Raw genomic sequence first — 26,948 nt, forward strand, 5'->3', positions numbered from 1 at the left:
TATTCGCTGTTTTGATCCTGAGTGGTCAAAAGAAATAGCCTACTTCAAAAACAGCTCAAAATAATATAGGCAAGATCTAATTTTGTTCATATTTATTACAACATGTCACAGTGCAGGTACAGTGCCTGATATTTTGAGACAACTCAAAAATTCCTAAATAAAATCTAGAGATTTATATTCAAAATGTTCATGTTTTTTCATGATTTTTTTTTATCATCATGTTTTGATAATAGTTTTTTTTATTACGTTTTGTGCAATGTAGAAAAATCATCTATCAGTCGAAAAAGTGGCCTATATAATGAGAATGATTTAAAATCTTTCATAAAGCTAAGGTGAAATGGACAATTTAAGTTACTTGTGATATTTAATGTTAAAATAAAACCACAAAATTATACAGCAGGTACTGATATAATGTTATTGTCATTATTTTTTTGCATTACAAATTAATATGTAGGCTAGGCACTACAATCAATTAACTGTATTGATTAGACACTAACTGTCATATGATTATGAAATTTGTAGAAGCTCTATATCATCTATACTTCTAGATGACACAGTTTCACTGATGTTTCCTGATTTACACCAAACCCCGGATAGAGCGGCTGAGTGAATGTGGTCTGGACTGTGTGGATGAGGGTCATTGTGTCAGAGACGCTGTAGAAGGACAGGATTCCTGCTCTGTGATCCACATACACTCCTATTCTAGAGGAGCTGGAGGTTATAGGGAGTCCAGATTTTTTGTTATTGTGACTAAATATGTATCCAGAGCGAAAGCAAAATAATCTCCAGGACTGATTGTTAGCTCCAAATTTACACTCCTCACCCCGTCCCTTCCTGCTGATGCTGTAATATGAAACTGATATTCCCACCCCAACCGTCCCACTCCACTCTACCTCCCAGTAACAGCGTCCACACACACTCTCTCTACACAACACCTGAGGCCAAACATCAAATCTGTCCGGATGATCGGGATACAGTTGGATTGTGGCAGTGCCAGTAGCCATTCTGTTTTCCTCAGACAGACAGAGGCGTTAGACACGAGCACACCCAAAATAACAAAACACCCATGTGCAGCACAAGACAGGACAGGCATGTGACACATATGCACAGAATATCCAAATTTACCATCTGGTCTATGTAACGGTAGAAGGCCAGAAAGAGCTTCCAGTTAGCGTTCCTGCCTCCCACGCCGGAGAACTCGGTTTGAATCCTGCTTATTGGAGCGGGGTGAGTAGGAGTGGTTACTTTTGGTGCCATGACCCGGATGGGAGTGAGGTTTTATGGGGTGAGCGTAACAGACATAGGCCAGTAAGAGCTGTGTGTGTAAACCTCACTCCCCTGGCCTCAAGAGGTGTGCTAGCGGCTGCAGTCTTTAGCGTCCTTGTTAGCGAGCCTGCCTCCCATCCCATGCCGGAAAAGCTGATTCGAATCCCGCTCGGAGTGGGTTAAGTAGGACCGGTTACACCTGTAATGGACGGACACTTCCATACGCATCCCCGTCTGACTCATTACCAGATCGGTTTGTTGGTTCAGGGTGTGTTATTATATTAACTTAACATAGCACACTGATAGGAATGTTACTTTTTGTGTTGTTTACTCTGTGACGCTTGTCGCAGGGGTTTTGTTAGGCTAGTAGGCTACCCATTGCTTGAGAACAACAGCAAGTGGCAAGTCAAATAGCTCAAAATTCACAGTACATTTTTTTTCTCTCGCTGTGACTGTCTCTGCGTTCCAAATGATGTGATGTCGATTTTCAGTAATAAGCTTCATAAATTTGAATAAATGAACAAGAACTTGTGTAGAAGTAATTAGTTTGAATATTTTGATACTTCAAAATTGATTTAGCCTCTTCAAAATTGATTTAGCCTCATACACTGCTAATTATATATTTGGCTAAAAGAACTATTGCCTAAAATAGAACAAAAACTTGAGACTTTACAGGGACATGTCTGGATACTAATAATAATTTACAATGATACAATACTATACTGATATATAACGCAATTTAATGTATTAGGTTTAGCATAACAGCAAAGATAAGTTATATGCAATTTCAGTTCATACCTGTTTCTCTGTCCTCTCTGCTTCAGCTGAAACAGTATCGTGATTTTTGTGTTCATCCACCACACACATCAAACAAATAGATCGCTGGTCAGTGCGACAGTAAACCTCCATCAGTCTGTCGTGTTTAGAGCAGATCATCTCCTGCAGTCGTCCAGTGGCATCAGTCACTTTGTGTCGTTTCCTTGAACGAGATTCTTCATGACACTCAAAGTGACTTTGACAGTATGATTCCAGACACATCATACAGGACTTTACAGCTTTGCGTTTCCTTCCAGTACAGGCGTCACACTCCACATCTCCAGGTCCAGGATAACTGAGAGCAGGACGAGCTGTTTGGGCTTTTGTCTTCTTCAGTGTCTCCACCATTTCAGCCAGCATCACATTCTTGTTTAAAGCAGGTCTTGGAGTGAAGGTCTGTCTGCACTGAGGGCAGCTGTAAACTCTCTTCTGATCCTCTTTATTCCAGCAGTATATAGTGCAGCTCATACAGTAACTGTGTCCACATGGGATCGTCACTGGATCCTTCAGTAGATCCAAACAGATTGAACAGCTGAACTGATCCCGAACCACTGAAATATGGGCTTCTGCCATTTCACTGTACAGACACACAGATACATACAGCTATACAGCAGCTGAACAACACTAACGTTTCAATTTCTCTTAACTCAGAAGTGTTTCCTGTCTTGAGACGTGTGCAAAACAGGTGTGTTTGTAAGGTGTGACTCACCTCTTGATAAGAACCAATCTGTGTTGCAATAAGCATAACAACTAGGCCTATTATTTAACCTATTAAATACAGTATTAGATTCAGAAGATCCACTTTCCAACTTTCCACTGCATGTGCATGTAGCCTACGCAAATGGAAATATACAACAAGTCCTTCCTTGAGTTGCTCTTCATCTGATACCGAAGCGTTTCCTTGTTCTGCGTTGAGAAAGTGAAAGTAGTTAAAGCTGTTCCTACATCCAGGCATCTTTTTGTATGGTGTGTTAAGGGAGAAGGTTACATTAAAAACTTATATTTTAACATTAAGTTTTGATGTTAAATTCATTTTTTAATATAGAATTGTTCTATAGTCTATCAAGTATTTTTTTTAATCAAAAGTAACTGTAATTAAATTACAGTATCACTTAACAATGAATTACACCCAACACTGTCTGGGGGTATACTATATTAAATTTAATGTAGGCTATTATTTAACAAAAATCTTGACCTTGGCCGTTGGTCTGTGCATGGCTATGTGACGTATGAAACGGGCGTTACAGTGCGTATGCGGTGCGTGTTGCAGTGCATAGGTGCAGGAGCAGCACTCGCTATAGTGCTTTCACATATGCTGCGTTTGCAGTGCGTAACTGATCCGCGGCTGTACCACAAACACATAATCACTATTTGTATTTCAAATCCAGAAGTTATCAGCAACTTTTATTTTAAAAAAGTTTTGTCAGCACAGCATTAAATGTACGTCCATTAAAGAGTGTATATTTGTAGCTACAAAGAGAATCGCAATGCTGACAACTTTTTTCTTAAATAAAAGTTGCTGCATAACTTCTGGATTTGAAATAAAAATAGTGAGTATGTGTTTGTGGTACAGCCGCGGATCAGTTACCCACTGCAAATGCAGCATAGCCTACTGTATGTGAAACCACTAGCGGGTACTGCTCCTGCACCGCATACGCACTGCAACACGGAGTAGGCTATGTGTGAAACGGGCGTTAGCGCCACAATTCACTCCGTTTCTCCCAGAAAAAGCACAATTGTGCGAAATCAAGATCACAACAAAAACGCGACACAAAATACAACGTCTAGAAATCCCCCCAAAAAATATCCGTGTACTTCACTGAGTTAAACGTTTTCTGGTGACAGTCAGAATGACAGACAAATGTGAACGCGACAACTTCTTGTTACGACAAACACAACGTATATTCACCTCAGAGAAGAAGGTAGGTCTATATGGATTGTATTTCCTAACAAGACTACTGCGTTATGGGATGGGAGGCACTTCCAGTATGGGGAAGTTCCACTCAAAAAGACTGAAACAAATAATTTCAAATCATAAGGTTGAACTACAAATAGGCCTAATCCTTATCCATCAGTTTGACTGGATGAGCTGTAAAATTCCTCATGTTCAGACTTCCAAGAATAACGTAACACTGGTATTTTAATGTGACATTATATAACAATGATATCTATGGCAAGATTTTTTAAATTTTTTTTAATTTGGAGTTATGTTTAGACATTATAAAATCATTATTATAACAATAAAAAAACTGACTTTTTGTGAGTTCAGTATTTTTTGTTCTGAAGTGTCATTTTTTTGCAATTATGCCCAATTATTACAGTGACCTGAACATTGTGTCACTTTATATCTTGGAGAACAGTCATGTTCCTTTATGTGCCATATGAATCAGGGGATCACAGGAATGACTCCCTCTACACGGACAGAAAGGATCTTTACTAAACTGATCCGCTCCATTTAGAGAAGGTTACACAGATGATCAGAAATCAGGAAAAGGGTGAAGTGAGCCAAACTGAAAGAAGAACCAGAGCAGAAGATTAAAGAACTGTGAGGAGGAGAGACGCTGAGCTGGACATTTCTGTGGCTTAAAGTCCTAAAACGACAACCAGGGACAACCAATTTCTCACACATTTCTTTTGTCATCAACACATGAGACTGACACCTAGTGGATGTTCTTTATTATCTGAACTGAAATACAGGTGAGTCACACCAGATATACATACCTGTTTTGCATGTCTCTTAACATTTGCAAACTATTTCAGCTCTTCATTTCAGGGAAAACGAAACCTAAGTGTAGACAAGCTGCTGTATGTATCTGTCTATCTGTGTGTCTGTACAGTGAAATGGCAGAGGCTCGTATTTCAGTGGCTCGGGATCAGTTCAACTGTTCGATCTGTTTGGATCTACTGAAGGATCCAGTGACGATCCCATGTGGACACAGTTACTGTATGAGCTGCATTACAGACTGCTGGAATAAAGAGGATCAGAAGAGAGTTTACAGCTGCCCTCAGTGCAGACAGACCTTCACTCCAAGACCTGTTTTAAACAAGAATGTGGTGTTTGCTGAAGTGGTGGAGACACTGAAGAAGACAAAAGCCCAAACAGCTCGTCCTGCTCTCAGTTATGCTGGACCTGGAGATGTGGAGTGTGACGTCTGTACTGGAAGGAAACGCAAAGCTGTAAAGTCCTGTATGATGTGTCTGGAGTCATATTGTCAAAGTCACTTTGAGTGTCATGAAGAATCTCGTTCAAGGAAACGACACAAAGTGACTGATGCCACTGGACGACTGCAGGAGATGATCTGCTCTAAACACGACAGACTGATGGAGGTTTACTGTCGTACTGACCAGAAATGTATTTGTTACAGGTGTCTGATGGAAGAACACAGAAATCACGATACTGTTTCAGCTGAAGCAGAGAGAACAGAGAAACAGGTATGAACTGAAAACACATATAAATTAACTGTGTGGATTCTTGAAGTTATACCAATTAGGCAATTAATGATGACATTTTCACACAATAATCAACATTTATATTAATAATTAATTTGCAATATCCAAAGAAAAAAAGAGATAATTTATCTTTAAATCTCCTCACTGAGTCCATTGAGGAGGATTACAGTTATTTTTCATTCCCCAGAAAAAGGTTGGAGAGATACAAGGGAAATTCCAGCACAGAATCCAAGAGAGACAGAAGAAGCTTCAGGAGCTCAGAGAGGCTATAAAGACTCACAAGGTGAGACTCAGACTAACCAAGTACCCTAATTTCACCAGTCAGAGCTCAGTGTTAGACGAGTTTCCAGTTCTACTGTAACCCACTGTGTTTAATAGGCTGATGTTGAGTGAAAGGTCTGATTGTCTGTGTGTCCTAACAGAGCTCTGCAAGGGCAGCAGAGCAGGTCAGTGAGAGGATCTTTACTGAACTGATCCGCTCCATCGAGAGAAGTCGATCTGAGGTGACACAGATGATCAGAGATCAGGAAAAGGCACAAGTTAGTCAAGCTGAAGGACTCTTGAAGCGACTGGAGCAGGAGATTGATGATCTGAGGAGGAGAGAAGCTGAGCTGAAGCAGCTTTTACACACTGATGATCACATACATTTCCTTCAGGTAACAGAAATCTGATCAATAGAACAGTGCAGTGGTCATGCAGAAGTCTTTTCATTAGATACAGACTTATTTTCTCATAACTATGATCTGAGCCACTAAAATAACAATTCAAATGTTAGAACCTTTTGCTTTACCAGATCCCATCATGAGATTTTTTTGTGATAAATCAGTCTAATACCCAAAACCAGTTCATCCTCAAAGCTCTACAACACAGAGTAATAATAATAAAAAACAGCAATACAAAAATAAAAAAAGAATACAAACAAGCAAATAAAAAAACATTCAAAAACAATAGGTAGATTTTAAAAGATGAGTCTTTAGAGACTTCTTCAAACAGTTAAGTGTTGGGGAATTTCTAATCACCAAGGGAAGAGCATTTCATAACCGTGGAGCTGAAACAGAGAATGCTCGTACTATGGTTAGTTAAGCAGCGAGTTATGTCATTGTACGGGAAACGCACCCCAGTGTATTTAGAAATATCATTATCCCTCGAACTAGGTTTCACAGGCCCCTGGCTGACAGCCCTTGTGCTGGATGTACAGAATCACTACAGATTCATTTTGAAAAATAAGTGTGATACAAATCTTGGGAAGGATGCTGGTAAAATGTTTTTGTGTCTTTGTATCTTTAATTTTAGTTTTTATTTATTTTCTCTAGAGTTTCCAGACTCTCTCTAAACCTCTGGAATCTTCCGGCGTACCCAGAGTTACCAGCAGTTCTGTCCACCTTTATAATGATGTGAGAAAATCTGTCTCTCAACTGAAAGACAAATTGGAGAAGTTCTGTAAAGAGGAGATGGAGAAAATATGTGGTCAAGGTAAAGCGGCAGAAACATTTACTTAACACTTTAGAATACTGTTCCATCATTAATGAATAACTACACAGGATGAGTAGGCAATAACGCAATAACATTCTAGTAACTACTCTTAATTAACAAGAAATGAATTGGTAACTAATAGCCCTAGTCGAATGTGGTAGTTCAGCGTATCATCAATAATAATGTTTTACCTCCCAGAGGACTACTAGGACTTACTTTATACAGTTTCATTATTAATGTGAATAATGCATAATGTATAATTAGTTCTAAAGTGAAGATCATATTAACCTAATACTTGAGGAAGCACTCGTATTACCAAATCCTTCAGAAAGAGTTACTAATTTCAAACAAAAGAAAAACTCCAAGGCACTCTCCTGGAATATTAAAAAATGCCTTTATTTTATGGCATAGTCAAAAGAGACTTTTAAAATGACTCCAACGCGTTTCAGCACACTGGCCTTCGTCAGGGAATCAAACAGCTGTAAAGGGTTACAAGTGTCTTTATAGTGGAAAAACCCCAATAATCAACTCCTCCCACTAGAAACAAAACTACCAAAAAACTACAAACATGGATGTCTGATACAACATGTCACCATAATAGCATTTAAAAAAAAAAACAAAAAAAAAAAAAACATTGGTGAAAGTAAATAATGTCAAATCTACAAAAGGCTTTACAGAAAAACCGTTAAATCTAGCTCATCATTTAAACCCGGATATTTAGTGGCCTGTAATTTAAAAATCCAGAAAGCCTCCCTTTGATTGAGTTGGCGCTGTCTATCACCTTTTCTTATCGACATGGGGATATGATCAATTCCATAGGCTTGTAAAGTTGATGGGTTACTATTATGCTGCAGAAAATGCTTGGCCATAGGATAGTTGAGATTACTCATACGAATAGCATATTTGTGTTCTGCCAATCTATCCTGAAAGCGTCTTTTTGTTCTACCAATGTAAAAGACTTTACATTCTGTGCATTCCAACTTGTAAATAACAAATGTGGTTTTGCAGTTTATAAAATGATTGATAGTGTACTCTTTCTGAGAGATACAGTCTTTAAAAGTTTTGGTCTGGACAACATTAGTACAGTGATTACAGTGATGACATTTATAGGACCCCTTTGGTTTAGTTTTCAACCAAGTTCGTTGGTCATTTGGTTGAAGATGACTATGGACTAATTTGTCTTGTAAAGTTGCAAGTTCCTCGGACACAGGTCAGACTGATTCTCTTGTGTCTAAAACTCTTTTCAAACCCAGATCTACTTTTTGTCCATTGTTTCAAAATGCAGCTTTAAATACATTTGAGAAGAAGGTGAATTTTGATATTGAGAATTTGTTTAAAAATAAAAATAAAGGAACACCAGCTCACAGTAACCTGTCTCACAAAGAAAAGACTGCTTTAGAAACACTGTTAAAAGATGATGCTATTGTCATTAAAAAAGCAGATAAGGGTGGCGCTATTGTGGTTTGGAGCAAAGATATGTATATCAAAGAAGCTCATCGTCAGCTCTGTAATATTGAATTTTACCAACCTCTAACACATAATCCAACTGAGTCTCTTAAAGAAGATTTAAAAGAGATACTTAGGGAGGCCAAGGAAAAGGGTTGGATTACAAACAATGAAAGTGAGTTTCTATTTAATGATAATCCACGTATGGCGTCATTCTATATGCTTCCTAAGATACATAAATCTGTGGAGAATCCTCCAGGTAGACCTGTTATATCAGGCAATGAGAGCAGAGCCGATCCTGACCTCCCTGGGGCCCTAAGCAAAAAAAAATTAAGGGGCCCTCCTACCTGACTCACACTAAATAAACAATAAGTAAAATTTACTTCTTTTTTTTTTATTTCACACGCATATTTTTTAAGTTAATTTCACATATGGAATTAAGTATACGTTACTTAACTAAGTTAGGTGAAAGTATTTTAACTTGGCTAGTAAAAGGTTGGGTAGTATCAATTTAGTTGAAATTTCCTTTGCATTACATTTCACTCAAACAATACAATATTAAATTATACCACACATTTATGGTATGTGCTTTACTTGGGAAATCCATGTACTTTATACTACAGATATTTTTGCGAGACACCATATCTACACGTCAGATGTTAAGCATAATGTGAATGCAGAGACCTCAATACTTGTAGACAATACACAATGCCAATAACATTTGATAGAAAATGAACTCCAAATGTCACAAAATGGCAAGTTACTAATCCTGACAACAAAAGCAAAGATAAAACTGTAAATACAGCTGGAAAACAGTGAAAAATTAACCTTGTTAATTAATCAAGGTTCAGTGCATGATTGGAACCCCAATATCAGAATTTGTAGTTTTTTACGTAGATATTTACGCTTTTGTTTACTTGCTGAGTAATAATATTATAAAGGTAATATAATAAAGGTAATTCCTGATATCAGAAATAGACAGTGTTACTAGTAAAATATTAAGTATTCACACTTCAAATAGAACAAATTGAATTCTTGAAATCACAAATGCATCCTGTGCTGTGAATGAATAAAAGTAGCTAAAATTGCCACAGCATGTCACTGTGTTTTAAATGATAACAGCAATACTTAATACTTGAAGGTTATTATTTACTGAGGGATGTGCATCCATATTGACCAGTATGTCCAGTCAATCAGCATCTTAATTGCAATATAGACTATAAAGCCAATACATTGTTTTCCATCTGGCATGGCAGAGTTGTAACTTAACCTTGACTTGGAGAGTAGATGATCATTGTCTTGTTTTAAAAGTATGTGTGCCTACGCCTACAATGAGGATTGTCATCCCGCTATTGTAGTTTATTTTGGAAAGTGCGCGTTTCATTTCGTGCACGCGCATATGAACGCATGTTAACGTGCGACGCGGTTATCTTTTCCCAGCTGCAGTTTATAAACAAGCAAACTCAGTCTACCTGATTGCTGTTCCCACAATTCACTCGCATAGTGTTTTTTCCTCTTTCTTCGTGACCAGAAGGATAGTTCCGCTTCATTTTCTCACGTCTCAACGATGTTGTAATCTTTGATTGACGCGCTTTGACACGAGGGGGAGGCGGGGCCTTGAGTAATTTGCGGGGCCCTACGCAGCTTGCGTAGTGTGCGTATAGGGCGGATCGGCTCTGAATGAGAGTCTTATTGAGCCAATATCTATGTGGATTATTTTATCAAACCTCTTTTGTCCTCACTACCTGCATATTTACAGGATACTACAGATGTTTTGAATAAGATTGAGGAACTGAAAAATATTGATAGAGATATAATTCTAGCCACTATGGATGTTGAGTCACTATATACAACCATTGATCATGAACAGGGTTTGTCAGCACTAAGATTTTTTATGAATGCTCGACCGGAGTCTGAAATGCCTCCTAATGATTTTCTACTTGTCTTGACGCGATGGTCTTTAACCAATAATATTTTCTTATTTCAAGATAAACTGTTCAAACAGATTAAAGGTTGTGCTATGGGGGCTTGTTATAGCCCCCCGTATGCTGGCCTTTATCTAGGTAAATGGGAAGAAGATTTTGTGTTCAGTAATGATAGGAACCATTTCTTAAGCCACATTGTTTGGTGGGGAAGATATATTGATGACATCTGTCTAGTTTGGTCGGGATCTGAAATTGAACTACAAGCTTTTCACAGATTTCTGAACAATACGAATTCAAATATTAAACTGGATCTTTGCTACAGTAAGGAAAGCATAAACTTCTTAGATCTTTGTAGGCCTTTTTCACGGAAGTTAGAACGCACATCCGGTTCAGCGTTTGTTGTGTAAAGCGACTTCCGGTCGAAACAACAATGGCTGAAGCAACATCGAGGTGTCACTGTAGCATCCCTCATTGCACAAATAATAAGCAGTGACAACCATATTTGAGTTAATGCTTTTCCAAGCAATGACTGTCTGACAAAGAAGTGGATGCATGCTATTTGACACGTAGAAGTCCCGACGTTTAAGATCCCTATAAGTATCACATTTGTTTGTAGCCGACGCTAATTACACTGCCGCTACTGGCAGTACACATTTTTTTTTTATATAATATACTATAAGATTTATTTTTTGTTAATAGGCTATCTTCATTACCTAGAGATATAATTAAATTAATATTTACTAATTAATTAATAAGTATTAAACAAGTTAAATTAAACAAGTAGCCTAGTCAAAACACATCTAACAGAACAATGTTTATTTTTTACATTGTGTTCTTATTTTTTATTAACGAAATGTCAATTTTCGTCTTTATAAGAGACGACACAAAAATCTTCAAGATAGCCCAGCCTACAATCTTCAAATGTATAACGGATTGTCACCTTATAAACAATCCTTTGGAATTGTGGTGGAATAAGCAATGCTATATTGAAATATATGGTTAGCATCTTAATTTAAACTTTATTTTATTAGTTCATTAACTATGCCAACTCAACTAATGTATGTAAAGAGCTGGATACTATATTACTAATTAATGTCAACTATTAAATGTAGGCCACTGATAAGAGTTGCCATAGACTAAAGATTTTTTCTAGACTAGTAGGCTAGTCATTCATTTAAGCAATTACTAATCGCACATTTATATTCAATCCTTGGTATAGCCTATAGCCTATATATTCCGCGCTCAAGCGCATACATAAAACTTGCCGCAAAGCACCGGCAAAAGTAGGCTAATGAAAATAAATTTGTCTGAAAAAATAACAAAACATTTTAATTGTTTATTAATAAACGAATGTTTTCTAAATCAGTGTCGACTGCAAACATCTCCATACATCTCCGCTGTAAAGTAGATGCACCTTTCATCGGACAGGATTACATCATCAGATAGGCTAGTACCGTACGTATTGGCTTTCGATTGGATTTTTTTCGTTGGTGAACATTTCAAGCTTTATAGATATATTTCTCATGTCTGTGAGGCTAGTGATACGCTGTTTTTTCAGTTCATTTTTGAGATACGCTCCAATTCACAAAGATCATGAAAGCGCGTCCTGTTTCTTTTATTTTACAAATGCACAACGTTTTCTTGTTGTTGTGAGTTTACACAAATAAAAGTAGTTGCGACTGATGTATTATTATTTTCTGTATGACCAGAAATTATGGAGTATTTTAAGTTGTTTCCACTGTTGATAGGAAAATGCGAGTGATGGCACCGGCGCGTCCATGTCATGCAGTGCGCGCTCCACACTCCGCACAAACACCTGGATATGCGCTTAATAATAGCGAACATTTATAGGTTAACGTTAGGACGAGCGGCCATGCTAGACGGATAAGTCCTCTTCATGTTTAACAAATTAAATCATAAATTTTCTACGGCGAGTAAGCGCTGTGCCAGTGGGCGGCTGAAACACAACACTAGAGAAAGCTGGTGTTTTTCTTTAAATAAATTCGTTTAGGCTTTAAAATAAATATTGTTTGTGGGCTAATTAATGCCACAATTATTTGTTTATTTTATAGGCTACTTATATATTTTCATTTTTTGTTTTGCATTGAATACCATTTAAAGGATTTGTTGTGCACTGCAATTCCATCCTCCCATAAAGCCACGTTAAGATTTTTCTTTATAATAAAGGGTTTCTATGGGAGGAAAACGCTTAACGTGTGCGTTGCGTTCATATTCTGGACTCATCTGCTTTTCTGTTGGATATGGTTTATTAATAAGGTGTGTACAGAATTTGATCTTTTAACATGTCCATTAGGGGGCTGCTATATCAGCTTTTTGAACGTAGATGTATGATAGACATGAAAGGCTTAGGCTATATCAATTTTATGTGGATAAAGGCATATTTTGTAGGCTACATAAAATTGATATAGCCTATATCAATAGCGGAAATAATATGTGGCACCGTAGCCTACTCTGACGACACCCAAGACGACAAAATAGTTAGTGAGGTAACAGCGCTGGAGCAGATCATGACTATATGCAGTCTCCTCTTCCAGGTATGTTTATGCATTTCTGAAAACAAATTACGAAGCTACTTTCCCGTCATATTTTATTAAATCTATTATTGAAGCCTTTACATTTATGTCCTTTCACTTTCAAGTCATAATATCATTTTAGTTAATGTTGACACAAATTAAATTAGGCTACTGTTCCAGGAAGATATCACCATACTTTATTTCTCCAAATAAGCTGCCACAACTGCAGTAATAAAATGAAGATAAACAAAGTCTTAAAATTATCTAAAATTACTATTACAATAAAGATCTGTTTTGTTTTGAGTGCGGAGAAGCTCGACAAGTCAAAAAACATCCGCTGATGTAATTGCCGGTAGATTCTTCAGGGAAGTTGTGTGAAGAGTAACGTTAGCGCGTCTGACTCTTTTTCACCGGAAGTCGCTTTACACAACAAACGCTGAACCGGATGTGCGTTCTAACTTACGTGAAAAAGGCCTATCAAGGTACCTTACATACATCTTTATATAGAAAACCAACAGACAGAAATACAATCCTCCATGCAAAAAGTTTCCACCCTAAGAGGCTAAAAGAGAATATTCCATTAGGGCAGTTCCAACGAGTGCGACGGATTTGTGACCAGGAAAATGATTTTAAAATTAGATCAGAGGACATGGCGGCACGTTTCCAGGCAAGGGGATACAAAAACGCTATCATTCAGACAGCTTATACAAAAGCTAGTAGTCGGGACAGACCAACTCTATTACAAAAAAGAAGTGGTCCCACACTGAAAAATGACAGAGTGGTTTTTGCGACAGCATATAGCACAGAGGCAGAAAAAATTAAACAGATAGTTAAGAACAATTGGAGTATCATTCAGAGTGATACAACACTAAGGGAGACTTTCAAGGAACCACCTTTAATCAGTTTCAGGAGATGTCCAACTTTACAAGACAAATTAGTCCATAGTCATCTTCAACCAAATGACCAACGAACTTGGTTGAAAACTAAACCAAAGGGGTCCTATAAATGTCATCACTGTAATCACTGTACTAATGTTGTCCAGACCAAAACTTTTAAAGACTGTATCTCCCAGAAAGAGTACACTATCAATCATTTTATAAACTGCAAAACCACATTTGTTATTTACAAGTTGGAATGCACAGAATGTAAAGTCTTTTACATTGGTAGAACAAAAAGACGCTTTCAGGATAGATTGGCAGAACACAAATATGCTATTCGTATGAGTAATCTCAACTATCCTATGGCCAAGCATTTTCTGCAGCATAATAGTAACCCATCAACTTTACAAGCCTATGGAATTGATCATATCCCCATGTCGATAAGAAAAGGTGATAGACAGCGCCAACTCAATCAAAGGGAGGCTTTCTGGATTTTTAAATTACAGGCCACTAAATATCCGGGTTTAAATGATGAGCTAGATTTAACGGTTTTTCTGTAAAGCCTTTTGTAGATTTGACATTATTTACTTTCACCAATGTTTTTTTTTTTTTTTTTTTTTTTTTAAATGCTATTATGGTGACATGTTGTATCAGACATCCATGTTTGTAGTTTTTTGGTAGTTTTGTTTCTAGTGGGAGGAGTTGATTATTGGGGTTTTTCCACTATAAAGACACTTGTAACCCTTTACAGCTGTTTGATTCCCTGACGAAGGCCAGTGTGCTGAAACGCGTTGGAGTCATTTTAAAAGTCTCTTTTGACTATGCCATAAAATAAAGGCATTTTTTAATATTCCAGGAGAGTGCCTTGGAGTTTTTCTTTTGTTTGAAATCTACTCTACCTCTTCCAAAGAGCACCTCTACCAAGATAAGTGAATCCGGGAAGCGCTCCTGATCTACATGTTTTAAGAGTTACTAATTTGTTGGATCAGTATTCTAAAGTGAAACGCATGATGACTAGTAATGACCAAAGTCATTTTAAGCATTTGAGGTTTTTGTTTAAAGGTTTTGGATAGTAATGACTCAAGTGTTGCTACATTCTTGTAAAGGAATTACTAATTTCTTGGATCATTATTCTAAAGTGAAGATTATAGAAATTGCTTACAAAAACCTGAAAAGCTTGCAATGACTTCATTAATATTAAAGTATCATGCTTTTCACTTTAGAATACTGATCCAAATAATTAGTAATTCCTTTAGAAGGATGTAGTAACACTTGAGGCATTACTAGTGGGTTACTATTATCTTCACTTTAGAATTAATTCTACATTATGCATTATTCACATTAATTACAAACCTGTATAGTCCTCTGGGAGGTATGAAAAAATAGTTATTCATTAGCAAATAGTGAACTACCCCATTCTTGTCAATCAGAGTAGTTAATAGTAGTTACTAGAATGTTAATATTGTGTTACTCATTTGTTCCATGTAGTTATTCATTAATGACAGAACAGTATTCTAAAATGTTGCCTACTTTTTTGTATAATTATTAGAATTCTAATTATTTGTGTTTATTTTCCTAGTAACAAACATCAACATCATTCCTAATAATGAACCCAAGACTAGGGAGGACTTCTTACAGTGTAAGTCACAAACACTCAGAATGTGATAATTAACATAACAACAATTGATGGTTCCCTTATCGATCGGTCACTCTCGACATACGTCGTGACCGACTGATAGGAATCTCGCTAGAGAGGCCAATCAACTTCAAGTGAAACTAAAACGAGCCAATGTACATTGGCGTGCAATCATTTGCATCAGCTGTTCAGCCATGCAGCGTGGGCATAATGAGCAGCAGCTCTCTCTTTTGTTTTTGTGTTACTGAGCAAAACAAAAAGGCTGTTTTCACAGCTGGTAACGGTGCGCCAAGAGCGCTGAATAGCCATTCTTACGGCTGGTAAGACCACCGTTAAGAGAGACAGCGCACGCCAGGTTGCACATTTCGTCTCTGTGTCCTCTGCGACCGTTCCCCTGCATGCTTCAGTACCTAGGAGAGCATTCCCCTGAGAGAGCTTACATGGGTGTAAGTTGCGTCTTTCTAAAGATGACATTCCACCCGTGTGTTTCTGGTTGCGGTCGTTTCCTGTCCTCACTGACGGCAACGATCACTATCTCACATGCCTGGGAAACATGTGAGACTGTGTTCGTGGGTGGTTCATGTTTTCACACAGGAACATGACCATGTCGGCACACCGGTCAACTCTTCTTTCTCCGGAAAGCTTGAGTCCCCTATGTTGTTGGCCAGCCGCTGCTTGTGAGCACAGTTGCAGGTCTGCTCGACACTCTGGGAGACCGTGGAGAGCAGCGAGAGCTTCCGCCAGGCAAAACCTGACGGGTCTCTCGCTCCTCAGCCTGTCGTGTGCCGTCACGGCAACCCAGTGCTTGCTCGGTGCTCTAAGTGCGCAGTCTCCTTGTCTATTCTCCGTTGTAGTGCCCTCTCTGGTGGCCACCAGGAAAGGTCTACTTCAGTAGAATAGCTTGGGTGATCTGAGAGCTGAGGGCTTCTCCTTCGGGGAACCAACCCCCTAGGGCGCCTCCCTATCTAGCGCATCACAAGCTGTGCAGCTTCTGGATGGGATTGCTAGTCCTTCAAAAATGGAAGAACCTAGCGTTTCATTCAGGGCTCCAGCTGAGGGCAGATGGCTGAGCTGCACTTGTCGACTGACCGTGTTCAAGTCACAGCGCAAGCCCTCGACCAGACGGTGTCCACCTTGGTGGTCCAGAAGCGCCCCTGGCTATCCTTGCAGAGGTGCGAGAGGTCGTCAAAGTATGCTTTCTCGATGCTCCCATCTCACAAGGTGGCCTTTTCGGTGACACTATTGAGAACTGGCCCAGCAGTCATCCCCTGCAAAAATAAATAAATAAAGCTCCGGCACAGCCTGCTCTACTGTGTCCGCTTCAGGAGGATGACACCGCCCATCTCAGCCACTGTTTAAGTGCTCGGTGAAACAATCACCCTTGAGATGGGTGACCCGGAGATGGGTGGAGCTGCTCTCTCCCGGTGGAGGGCCGGGGAACGAATCTTTTGAGTCAAAATTATGTTCCATCACTGGAGTCAAAGTGGTACCTAAATTCTCAAAAAAAGCAAGAAAAAAAAGCAGTTCCTCTATCCCTGGGTCTGAAGAGGGCCAGGAGAGCAGTGGGAGGAGAGAATCCTCACCACTCTCATCCGCCTCTTCTATCGCCAGCGGGCAGCAGTGTGCGGTTCGAGAATGCAACCAAGCCTCCTGCCCCGTGGAACCAGGTAAGTGTTGCTCAGCACACTCAGACTCCTCTACGTGCTGCCTTCTACAGAGAGCCTCCCGAGCCGCGTCCCTGTGTTCCACATCGCTGTCCCACTCCAGGTACACCTATGGTCCCTTTGGTCCTGCTTGTACGGTCTCTGCCAGCCTGGTTAGCGCTCCCCAGTCCGTTTCGCTGGCTCATTCAGACCATCAGGCTCGGCTAGGCAAGGCACGGCGTCCCCCCAGGTTTCGGGCTATTCACTCCACTACAGTGAGAGCAACCTTTTGCTGCATCCGCAGAATTTTGCATCCGCAGAAATGCATCCGTCCCCAAGATTGGTTGCAGCGATCGACCTGAAGGACGTGTACATTCATGTCTCGATTCCTCCTCGACACAGGCCGTTTCTGCGCTTTGCGTTCGAGGGTCAAGCATATCAGTACAAGGTCCAACCCTTCGGGCTGTCCCTGTCTCCCCGTGTCCTCACAAAAAAGTCACAGAGGGGGCCCTTGTTCCCATGAGAGAACAGGTGACAATCACACCGGAGTGCCACCAGACCTTCAGCCCGTGGTCAGATCCCTCATTCCTGTGGGCAGGAGTCCCCTTAGAACAGGTGTCCAGGCATGCTGTGGTGTTCGTAGATGCCTCTGCCAATGGCTGGGGTGCCACGTACAACAGGCATGCAGTGTCAGGGGTGTGGACGGGCCCCCAACTGCATTGGCACATCAACTGCCTCGAGGTACTAGCAGTACGTCTCGCTCTGAGCCACTTAAAGGGGCCGCTACAGGGTAGAGACATGCTGGTCCGTGCGTACAACATTGCGACCTTTGCGTACATTTTGCGTACCTTTGCGTACATCAAACAACAGGGTGGTCTACGCTCCTGTCGCATGTTGCAACTCGCCCACCATCTCCTCCTCTGGAGTCAGAAGCATCTGAGGTCGATTCAAGCCATGTATGTCCCCGATGTGCTCAGGCGTGTGGCCGACGAGCTATCACGAACGGTGCTCCCGGGAGAATGGCTACTCCACCCCCAGGCGGTTCAGCTGATCTGTTTGGGGAGGCTCAGGTAGACCTGTTTGCTTCCTCAGAGACCTCCCATTGCCAGCTATTTTACTCCCTGACCGAAGGAACACTAGACACGAATGCACTGGCATACAGCTGGCCCTGGGGCCTCCGCAAATATGTGTTTCCCCCAGTGAGCCTACATGCGCAGACACTGGGCAAAGTCAGGGAGGACGAGGAGCAGGTACTTCTGGTGGCTCCTTAATTGGCCCACCCGGATCTGGTTCCCAGAACTCATGCTCCTCGTCCCTTCTGAGGAAGGACCTTCTGACTGAGAGCCCTATGGCACCTGGGTCCGGACCTCTGGAAACTCCATGTCTGGTCCCTGAACGGGACACGGAGGTTTTAGGTAACTTACCCCCAGAGGTACTTAAAACCCTCACTTCTGCGCGAGTGCCGTCTATGAGACGTGCGTACACCTTGAAGTGGTACCTGTGCTTCGAGTGGTGTTATTCTTGCCGAGAGGACCCCCAAAGATGTTCGATAGGGTCCGTGTTTTCTTTCTTGCAGCAAAGGTTGGAGCAAAGGCTGTCTCCCTCCACCCTAAAAGTACCAGCTGCTGCTATTTCAGCTTATCACGACCACATAGATGGAAAAACAGTTGGAAAGCATGACCTGGTCGTCAGGTTCCTTAGGGGGGCAAGACGATTAAATCCTCCTTGACCCCCCTTCATACCTTCTTGGGATCTTTCCCTGGTGCTTCGAGCACTTCAGGATACTCCCTTTGAGCCTTTGCAGTTAGCAGACTTATAGCTTCTCTTCATGAAGACCACTCCCTTCAGAAACCAGGTAGTGAACCTGCAAGCGCTGCCCCTGGAGGAGGCAGACCCAGCCCTGGCTTTGCTCTGTCCCGTTCGTGCTCTGCGTATGTATGTGGACAGAACTCAAAGTGTCAGGACCTCAGACCAGCTCTTTGTCTGTTTCGGAGGCTGGATAGTGGATGCCATCGCCTCGGCTTACCAAGCACAAGGCGCGCCCTGCCTGCTCAGGTTGCATGCACACTCCATGAGAGGCGTTGCATCATCCTGGGCACTGGCACGTGGCTCCTCGCTAACAGATATCTGTAGAGCTGTGGGCTGGGCGACACCTAACAAATTTGCTAGATTTCGTTCGCTACATGTAGAGCCGGGTCTCACTGTATGGGTTATCACGGAACAACAGTGACAGATACACTCTGTGTAAGCCCTCTGCTATCGTCCTTCCAGGCAAGAAGGCTTGCTCAGACCGCTGGACGGGGTGCAGCAGCTGTTGCTTTTTGGTAGGGATTCCTATCAGTCGGTCACGACGTACGTCGAGAGTGACAAACCGATAAGGGAACGTCTCGGTTACATGTGGTAACCCTCGTTCCCTGAGGGAGGGAACGGAGATGTACGTCCCACATCTGCTGCAACCCGCCGGCGCAGCCAGCTCATCGGCTCGGCTCCTCAGCAAAAAACTGATTATTATCCTGCTCATTATATGCCCACGCTGCGTGGCTGAACAGCTGATGCCAAATGATTGCATGCCAATGTACATTGCCTCGTTTTAATTTCACTCGAAGTAGATATGCCTCTCTAACGAGATTCCTATCAGTCGGTCACGACGTACATCTCCGTTCCCTCCCTCAGGGAACGAGGGTTAACATATGTAACCGAGATGTTTTTCAGAATCAGATTATGAAACAAAAAAAGTATTCTCATACTAACTTTAGAATAGATTGTATAGTTTTAGCAAAGTTAAGAATATCGTGACTGTGGGTTTTAGAAGGTTTTGTGTTAAGGATGTTGCCTTATTTTTGCACAACCAAAGCAAAATGCTATAGAGCAAACCAGGCCCTGAGCAATGGCATGTCTGCTCTATAGCATTTTGCTTTGGTTGTGCAAACATAAAATTAATCTCTATAGCAGATTGAAAATGAAACTCTACAGCAGAGGTGCCAATCAGGTTAGATTTTTGGGCCTTTATAAACCTTATGCACCAGAGAAACGAGGGCGCCGCCATCTTTCGAATATTGTCTTTAGACTTAAGTTTTTGTGGTCGCTCTGTATATTTCTATGTCATTGCTGTCCAGGGGTAATTAGCTTTTGAAGTGGATTTACTTAATGTAAAGTTAACGAAAGTTATCATGAAGATTGTAATGTTTAAAGCAGATGTCTTTACAAATATCAGTAGACCGGGAAGATTTTAAAACGAGCCGTTCATTCATAAATACGTAAGATCTCTGTGAAAATACAGACCGGAAGTCAAAAGACAACGAGCGCAGTGCTGAAAAGGGGTGGGGCTACATAAGGTCTATAGTAAAAAAGAAAAGAAAAAAAGGCACCTCTGATATAGAGCTTTACTTTCAGTATTTTCAAAATTTGAGACACAAGAGTACTGTTTGTCATGGGGTATCATATATCACATGCATATTCAAAACAATAGTCCGTATTTTGAATATTGAAAGTTCAAAACAAAATTCAGTTTTAGTAGACCACATACTTTCGAGTGAGAAGACAACATACTTTTATGAAAATGTTTTATGACACGGTAATGATGTTGCATTTTTAGCAACAGATAAAGTACATGAAAGATAAAATAAATATAGATTTCATATATTTTTTATATTCTATATTACTGAATTTATATGTAATGTTATAGCACTTTATCTCCACCACCCCTGAAAATAAACAAGCTCAGACTCATACAATGCATGTACAAACTGAGAGACAGATTTATGATTATGATTATTTGTTTTCATCCTCATCAGATTCCCGTCAGCTCACTCTGGATCTAAACACAGTGAATAAACATGTTCATCTGTCTGAGGACAAAACAGTGGCTACTTACACTCAAACAGAGCAGCCGTATCCTGATCATCCAGACAGATTTCATGTTTTTTCTCAGGTGTTGTTTAGTGAGAGTGTGTGTGGACGCTGTTACTGGGAGGTGGAGTGGAGTGGTGAGGTGACTATATCAGTGTCACATAAGATCATCAGAAGGAAGGGAAAGGGTGGAGATTGTTCCTTTGGATTAAATGATCAGTCCTGGAGACTGTTCTGCTCTAAATCCGGTTACTCGTTCTTTCACAATAAGATAAAGACTGAACTCCCTGTAATCTCCAGTTCCTCTAGAATAGGAGTGTATGTGGATCACAGTGCAGGAATTCTCTCCTTCTACAGCGTCTCTGACACAATGACCCTCATCCACAGAGTCCAGACCACATTCACTCAGCCGCTCTATCCGGGGTTCAGGGTAGGTCAGAACACAACGGTGAAACTGTGCCATCTAAGGTAATAGGGATTTTGAAATGATTTATTTTCTTATCAATTATTTAATTAAATTCTTGCATGTTGAATATTAATAGAAATTATGACAGGCTTCTTAATTACGTTTTTGTTTAGCAAACTAATATACGAATGGATAATGTACTGTAGCAACAATGACTTGGAGTCAATTATTACTGGGGAGTAATAACAAATATCAGTGCATGGTGTGTGTTTGTGAATCCTCTTAATATCAAATGACACAAGTTTAACTGCTGTCATATAGATTTTTTCATAATGTCTGTATTTACACAAATAATCATAATTGCAAATCATTATAACTTTATGTATGTAACATGTATGTGCTGTTGTAGTTTCGTTTTCACTCTGTTTGCACTGTTCCCCTTCTCCTTATTTCCCTAGTTAGTTTCCCTGTTTGTTAATTAGTTGGATAACACTTTACAATAAGGTTTCGTTAGTTAGCATTAGTTTACTACATTAGTTAACATGAACTAATGAACTGTTCTTCTACAGCATTTATGTCAAGTGCTTGTTTATGTATTTCCTGAGTTTTGTGGATTAATAACGACTGTTCTTTCGGATTCTTTCGTCGTGCATATTCAATATATCCATGCGTGACAATGTATAATATCATTTCTAACTTTACAGTTCCCTTTCGAGGGAACTCGAACTGCGTCGATAAGACACTTTGGGGAACGCCCTTAGCGGAGCGGCTCTGAAGCATGAATGAAACTAAGCCAATCTTGATTGGTGTTGCGTCATGACGTAACGTGTGACGGCATACACGGAAGCTACAAAGGGACGCCGGCACACAACAGAGTTAGCTTTTTGCTCTTCAGCAAGCGCTCTGTGTCAAACTGTATGGCAAGCCGTTTTAGCTTAAATTGTACCCAGCGTTACTCGTCGTAATTGCATTTTTACTGGTAAGAATTAAATTTGAGAGCTCTACAATTAAATTCTTACTAGTAGCAATTACAATTAGAGAGCTCTCTAATTCAATTATTACTACTAAAAATTACAATTAGAGAGCTCTCTAATTCAATTATTACTAGTAAGAATTACAATTACAGAGCTCTCTAATTCAATTCTTACTATTAACAATTCCAATTAGAGAGCTCTACAAATGAATTCTCACGTTGCTGAGGCAGCGCGTAGATTAAAGGTCTGCATTGCAATACAGAATCTATAGTGGCTCGGATCTCGCGTTTGCCGAGGCAGCGCGTAGATTACGGGGCTACTCTGCATTAAAGATTCTGTGTGGGTGCGAGGCATGCACAGTCAGCTCCTGAGGGTGCTGGCTGTGTTCATTGACAAATATCTCGACGCACACAGCCGTGCGTTTTCGGGTTGTTTCAGCCTCGCGCCCGTTTACTTTTTTCGCGAGAGATGAAAGCCAATTGTGAACGACTCGAATCTCGCATTTGCCGAGGCAGCGCGTAGATTACGATTCTGCAAGAGACCGTATAAATAAATATTAAAACAGTATTAAAACAGTATTGTCTGGTGATTATGGCTGCATTTAATTCTATGGAATTAAAATTATGGAATATTATCTGACTTTAAGAAGTTAGATATTTTAATTCAACCTACCATCCAGACCGTGTTTCACTTATCCAGTGTTTTTGCCTACATTTAATTCTGAGGAATTAAAATGATGAGCAGCGAACGTTGAAAATCGTTTTCGATTTTTTCCCTGCCGGTCCTCCGCTTCAGGGTATCGAAAACGAGACGAAAATGGCTGTCCCCCCCCAGTGGAGGGGCGAGCGAGAATCGCTCCTCCGCGGAGCCCTCAGGAAATCGATGTTTGTATCCAGCGTCAAGTGCACTTCAGGACACATCGGTTTTCAGCGAATGCATGCTGTAGTGCCCGCCCAAAAGGCTTGCGGCCAGGCAGTGTTCGCGTCCGCACATCGGAAACTGTTTTCGATTATTCCCTGCCGGTCCTCCGCTTCAGGGTGTCGAAAACGAAACCGAAAGAGCCTCCCCTCTGGGGAGCCCTCAGGAAATCGATGTCTGTATCCCGCCGTATAGTGCGCTTTGGGACACATCGGTTTCCAGCGAACGCACGCTGCTCTGTCTGCCCCACGGGCTTGCGGCCAGGCAGCACTCGCATCCGCACATCGAGAATTGTTTCGACCAAATTCGGCCGGAGAGCCGCTTCAGGGGATTGAGAACGAATCTCGAATAATACCCGAAATCAGTCTCAAGAGGCTGGTTCCCTTAGTAGAATATTTCAAAGCATGGCAAGACTAGCCAAATATTTCTCCTTGGGTCCTGTACACAATGGGCAGTTTGATTCCGCCCACCGAAATTCAACGGGTTGGTGTGGAATGCAGCCGACCCAGTGCAGGGTCGGGTATTGGAACAGGAAGTAAACTCCCTGCTGGTAAAAGAGGCCATAGAGCGTGTTCCTCTTCTGGACAGGGGAGTCCGGGTTCTACAGCCGCTACTTCATAGTTCCCAAGAAGGATGGAGGGTTGCGCCAACTTTAGATCTAAGGCATTTGAATCGGTTTCTGAGGAGATTCAGGTTTAAGATGCTCACTATTTCCATCATCATGAGTCAGATCAAATCTGAGGATTGGTTTGTCATGATAGATCTAAGGGGCGCATACTTCAACATATCCATCCTTCCATCTCACAGGAAGTTCCCGAGGTTCGCTTTCGGGGGCGAAGCATTCCAATATTGGGTTCTTCTGTACGGCCTAGCTATGGATGCAGCTCTAGCTCCGCTGAGGCTTCAAAAAGGGGTGTCAGGGTGCTAAATTATATAGATGACTGGCTTATTATGGCCCAGTCACAAGAGCCGGCAGTTCGGCATCGAGATGTCGTCCTTGCCCCCATCCAGAGCCTGGGTTTTAGACTCAACACGAAAAAAAAAAGCGTGTTGGCACCAGCCCAGAGAACCACGTTCCTGGGAGTGGCGTTGGTCACGATATGGGCACAATTGTCTCCTGCACGGATCGAGTCCATCCTGGCCACAGTGACCAGTATAAAGCTAGGCCAATCCATCACTGTAAAACATTTTCAGAGAGTGTTAGGGCTCATGGCAGCAGTGTCCAACGTCATTCCATTCGGCCTGCTGCACATGAGGGCCATGCAGTGGTGGTTAAAAACCAAGGGGTTTTCCCCGAGGGGGCACTCGGTCCGCATGATCAGGGTTATGCGCAGATGCCTTCGTTCCCTATCTATGTGGAAAAAAGCTTGGTTTCTGTCCCAAGGTCCTGTGCTGGGAGCGTTATGTCGTCGGAAAGCAGCTTCAACAGACGCCTCCCTCATGGGCTAGGGCGAGGCCATGGATGGCAGGGCTCTGAGGAGCTTCCTCCCAGACCTCAGGGGGTCAACACGTAGACAATGTGTCGGTGTTATCCTACTTGATTCATCAGGGGGTTCTGAGATCACGCCCTCTATCCAGATTGGCGCATCAGATCCTCCTGTGGTCCCAGGGGAAACTGTTATCTCTCAGAGCAATGCACGTCCCAGGGTACCAGAATCAGTGAGCAGACATCCTGTCGAGGCAGGGGCTGAGGCCCGGGGAATGGAGACTTCACACTGAGGTGGTGAAGTCGATATGCGAGAGGTTCGGCCCAGTGGAAGTGGATTTGTTTGCGTCTCGAGGGACGTCCCACTGTCCACTGTGATTTTCTCTCACCCATCCAGCCCCATTGGGTTTGGATGCCATGGTACAGACGTGGCCGAGGCTACGCCTGTACGCTTTTCCCCCGATCGCTCTACTCCCGGGAGTTCTGGAGAGGGTCCGTCGAGACGGGATCAGCCTTCTTCTAGTTGCCCCCTTCTGGCCGGCCCGGGTATGGTTTTCATTATAACACTCCTGGCAGGCCAGCCTTGGAAGATTCCTCTGAGGAGGGACCTATTTCCACAGGCCGGGGGCTCAATATTCACCCTCGACCAGACCTGTGGAAACTTTGGGCCTGGCGCCTGAGGGGGCTCAGTACCTAGAGCAGTGGTCGGGAACCTATGGCTCGCGAGCCACATCTGGCTCTTTGGCAAAAATCATGTGGCTCGCGAGGTCTCTCACCCTTTATCAACAAACCATCGATGAAACAATTAAAACACATCAACAGATCGGCTCTCTGCAGAAAAAGCAGCCAATTACAATTCCCTTGTTGTAGTAGCCTACAGCCTACTGAAGTTAATGAAAAGTTTATGATAATAATAATATTAAAGTTGTACCGGCAAAAGTGCGTGTTCAGTGCTGTTCGCGAGTGTCACGAGTCACCACAGCAATCAACTAACCGCTTACGTTTCTGTGGTAACCTAAGTTACAGCTCCTGCACTGGGATTCAAGCTGGCGAAAACCATTCTAGAACAGCAGCGAAAATGTAAAAGTAGGCTTTATAAACTTATAAAGACATTTCACCCGCTGGTACTTTCACTTTTGCCGCAGAGACCCTTTATGTCCTATAAATGTGTCGTATTTTTGATAATCCGCGCAGATTTCAGTTAACGATTCTGTTTAAAGTTATTAATAACAAAACATGAATGAATGAGAAAGAAAAGAACAGGATGTGCTTTATATTGAAATTAAATATTAAAAGCGTGATAAGTCGTGAAAGAGAACTGAACTCTACTGACAGGATGCTGTGCGCGCGCTCCGAGCGCAACACGGACAAGCACAGTAGCCTTTGTCTTCGGTTGCGCGCCTAAACGGCCAAATAAACACAGAAATATATCAAAATGCCAAGTCGAGTATTCACGTAAACACAGCAGATAGTACTGTGTGCATTCACTCTCTCTCTCTCTCACACACAAACACACACGCACATGCACACAAAACAGGATTTATGCTCATCACTTGGTAACTCAACCTCACAGTGAAAGCCCTGCACAATTAATTCCATATTGCAACTTATTTATTGTTTGCTGAATATTTGCTTGTTTTTAGTTGTCTATGGACCTAATAATTACTACTGTTGAATTTTTTTCTTTAATAATATATATATATATTTTTCTACTGTGGCTCTTTTGGAAAAATGCATTATCCAAAAATGAAAAAATGGCTCTTTGGTCAAAAAAGGTTCCCGACCCCTGACCTAGAGGTTGGCCTGTTGGCTGGAGTGGTTGAGACCATGCTCAGTTCCAGAGCTCCTTCCACGAGGAGATTGTACGGCCTAAAGTGGAATGTGTTTCCACTTGGTGTAGAGAGCGTGAGGTGGACCCAGTTAACTGCCAGGTTGGCTTCAGTGCTGGAGCTCCTCCAAGATCGCCTCTCGGCTCGTCTTACCCCATCCACACTCAAGGTGTACGTGGCTGCCATTGCGGCTTACGGTTCTGCAGGTTTTTCATCCTCCGCCTCACATGACGGCGGATGAAGAAAGACTTCATTTACTCTGCCCTGTCAGAGCTCAAGATTTATGTCCAGAGGTCTTCTTCATGGCAGAAGTCAGGCCAGTTGCTGGTGTGCTTCGGGTTGCCCAAGAAGGGGCATATCTCTATGGCCTATCAGGTGCGCAGCTTGCCTTCACCTTTGGCCGTAAGGGCTCATTCAACCAGAGGCATGGCGTCCTCTAGAGCCCTCTTTTTAGGGGCCCCGATCCAAGAAGTGTGCGA

At 41.7% G+C, this 26,948-nt stretch overlaps 3 protein-coding genes across 3 annotated transcripts; 1 reads left to right on the forward strand and 2 right to left on the reverse strand.

The window, feature by feature from the left end:
- Window positions 1-200: 200 nt before the first annotated feature.
- On the reverse strand, window positions 201-1,257 carry LOC309501346 (stonustoxin subunit alpha-like; the record flags this gene model as incomplete). Its single annotated transcript, XM_082173395.1, has 2 exons — window positions 201-1,031; window positions 1,126-1,257. The coding sequence occupies 2 exons, from the start codon at window positions 1,255-1,257 to the stop codon at window positions 537-539; spliced, it is 627 nt and encodes a 208-aa protein (XP_082029521.1). The 3' UTR covers window positions 201-536.
- LOC309501533 (E3 ubiquitin/ISG15 ligase TRIM25-like) lies at window positions 1,106-2,798 on the reverse strand. Its single transcript, XM_082173711.1, has 2 exons — window positions 2,792-2,798; window positions 1,106-2,659 (listed from the first exon to the last, which is right to left on the reverse strand). Exon 2 carries the CDS (start codon window positions 2,653-2,655, stop codon window positions 2,059-2,061), a length of 597 nt encoding a protein of 198 aa, XP_082029837.1. The 5' UTR covers window positions 2,656-2,659; window positions 2,792-2,798; the 3' UTR covers window positions 1,106-2,058.
- A 2,104-nt stretch (window positions 2,799-4,902) lies between these two features.
- On the forward strand, window positions 4,903-21,406 carry LOC309501453 (tripartite motif-containing protein 16-like). Its single transcript, XM_082173569.1, has 6 exons — window positions 4,903-5,514; window positions 5,720-5,815; window positions 5,955-6,188; window positions 6,846-7,005; window positions 15,368-15,427; window positions 20,862-21,406. Exons 1-6 carry the CDS (start codon window positions 4,924-4,926, stop codon window positions 21,386-21,388), a joined length of 1,668 nt encoding a protein of 555 aa, XP_082029695.1. The 5' UTR covers window positions 4,903-4,923; the 3' UTR covers window positions 21,389-21,406.
- The last annotated feature ends 5,542 nt before the right edge of the window (window positions 21,407-26,948 follow it).

This window comes from Leuciscus leuciscus, assembly GCF_965113295.1.
Source record: "Leuciscus leuciscus genome assembly, chromosome: 6".
Taxonomy (NCBI): Eukaryota; Metazoa; Chordata; class Actinopteri; order Cypriniformes; family Leuciscidae; genus Leuciscus; species Leuciscus leuciscus.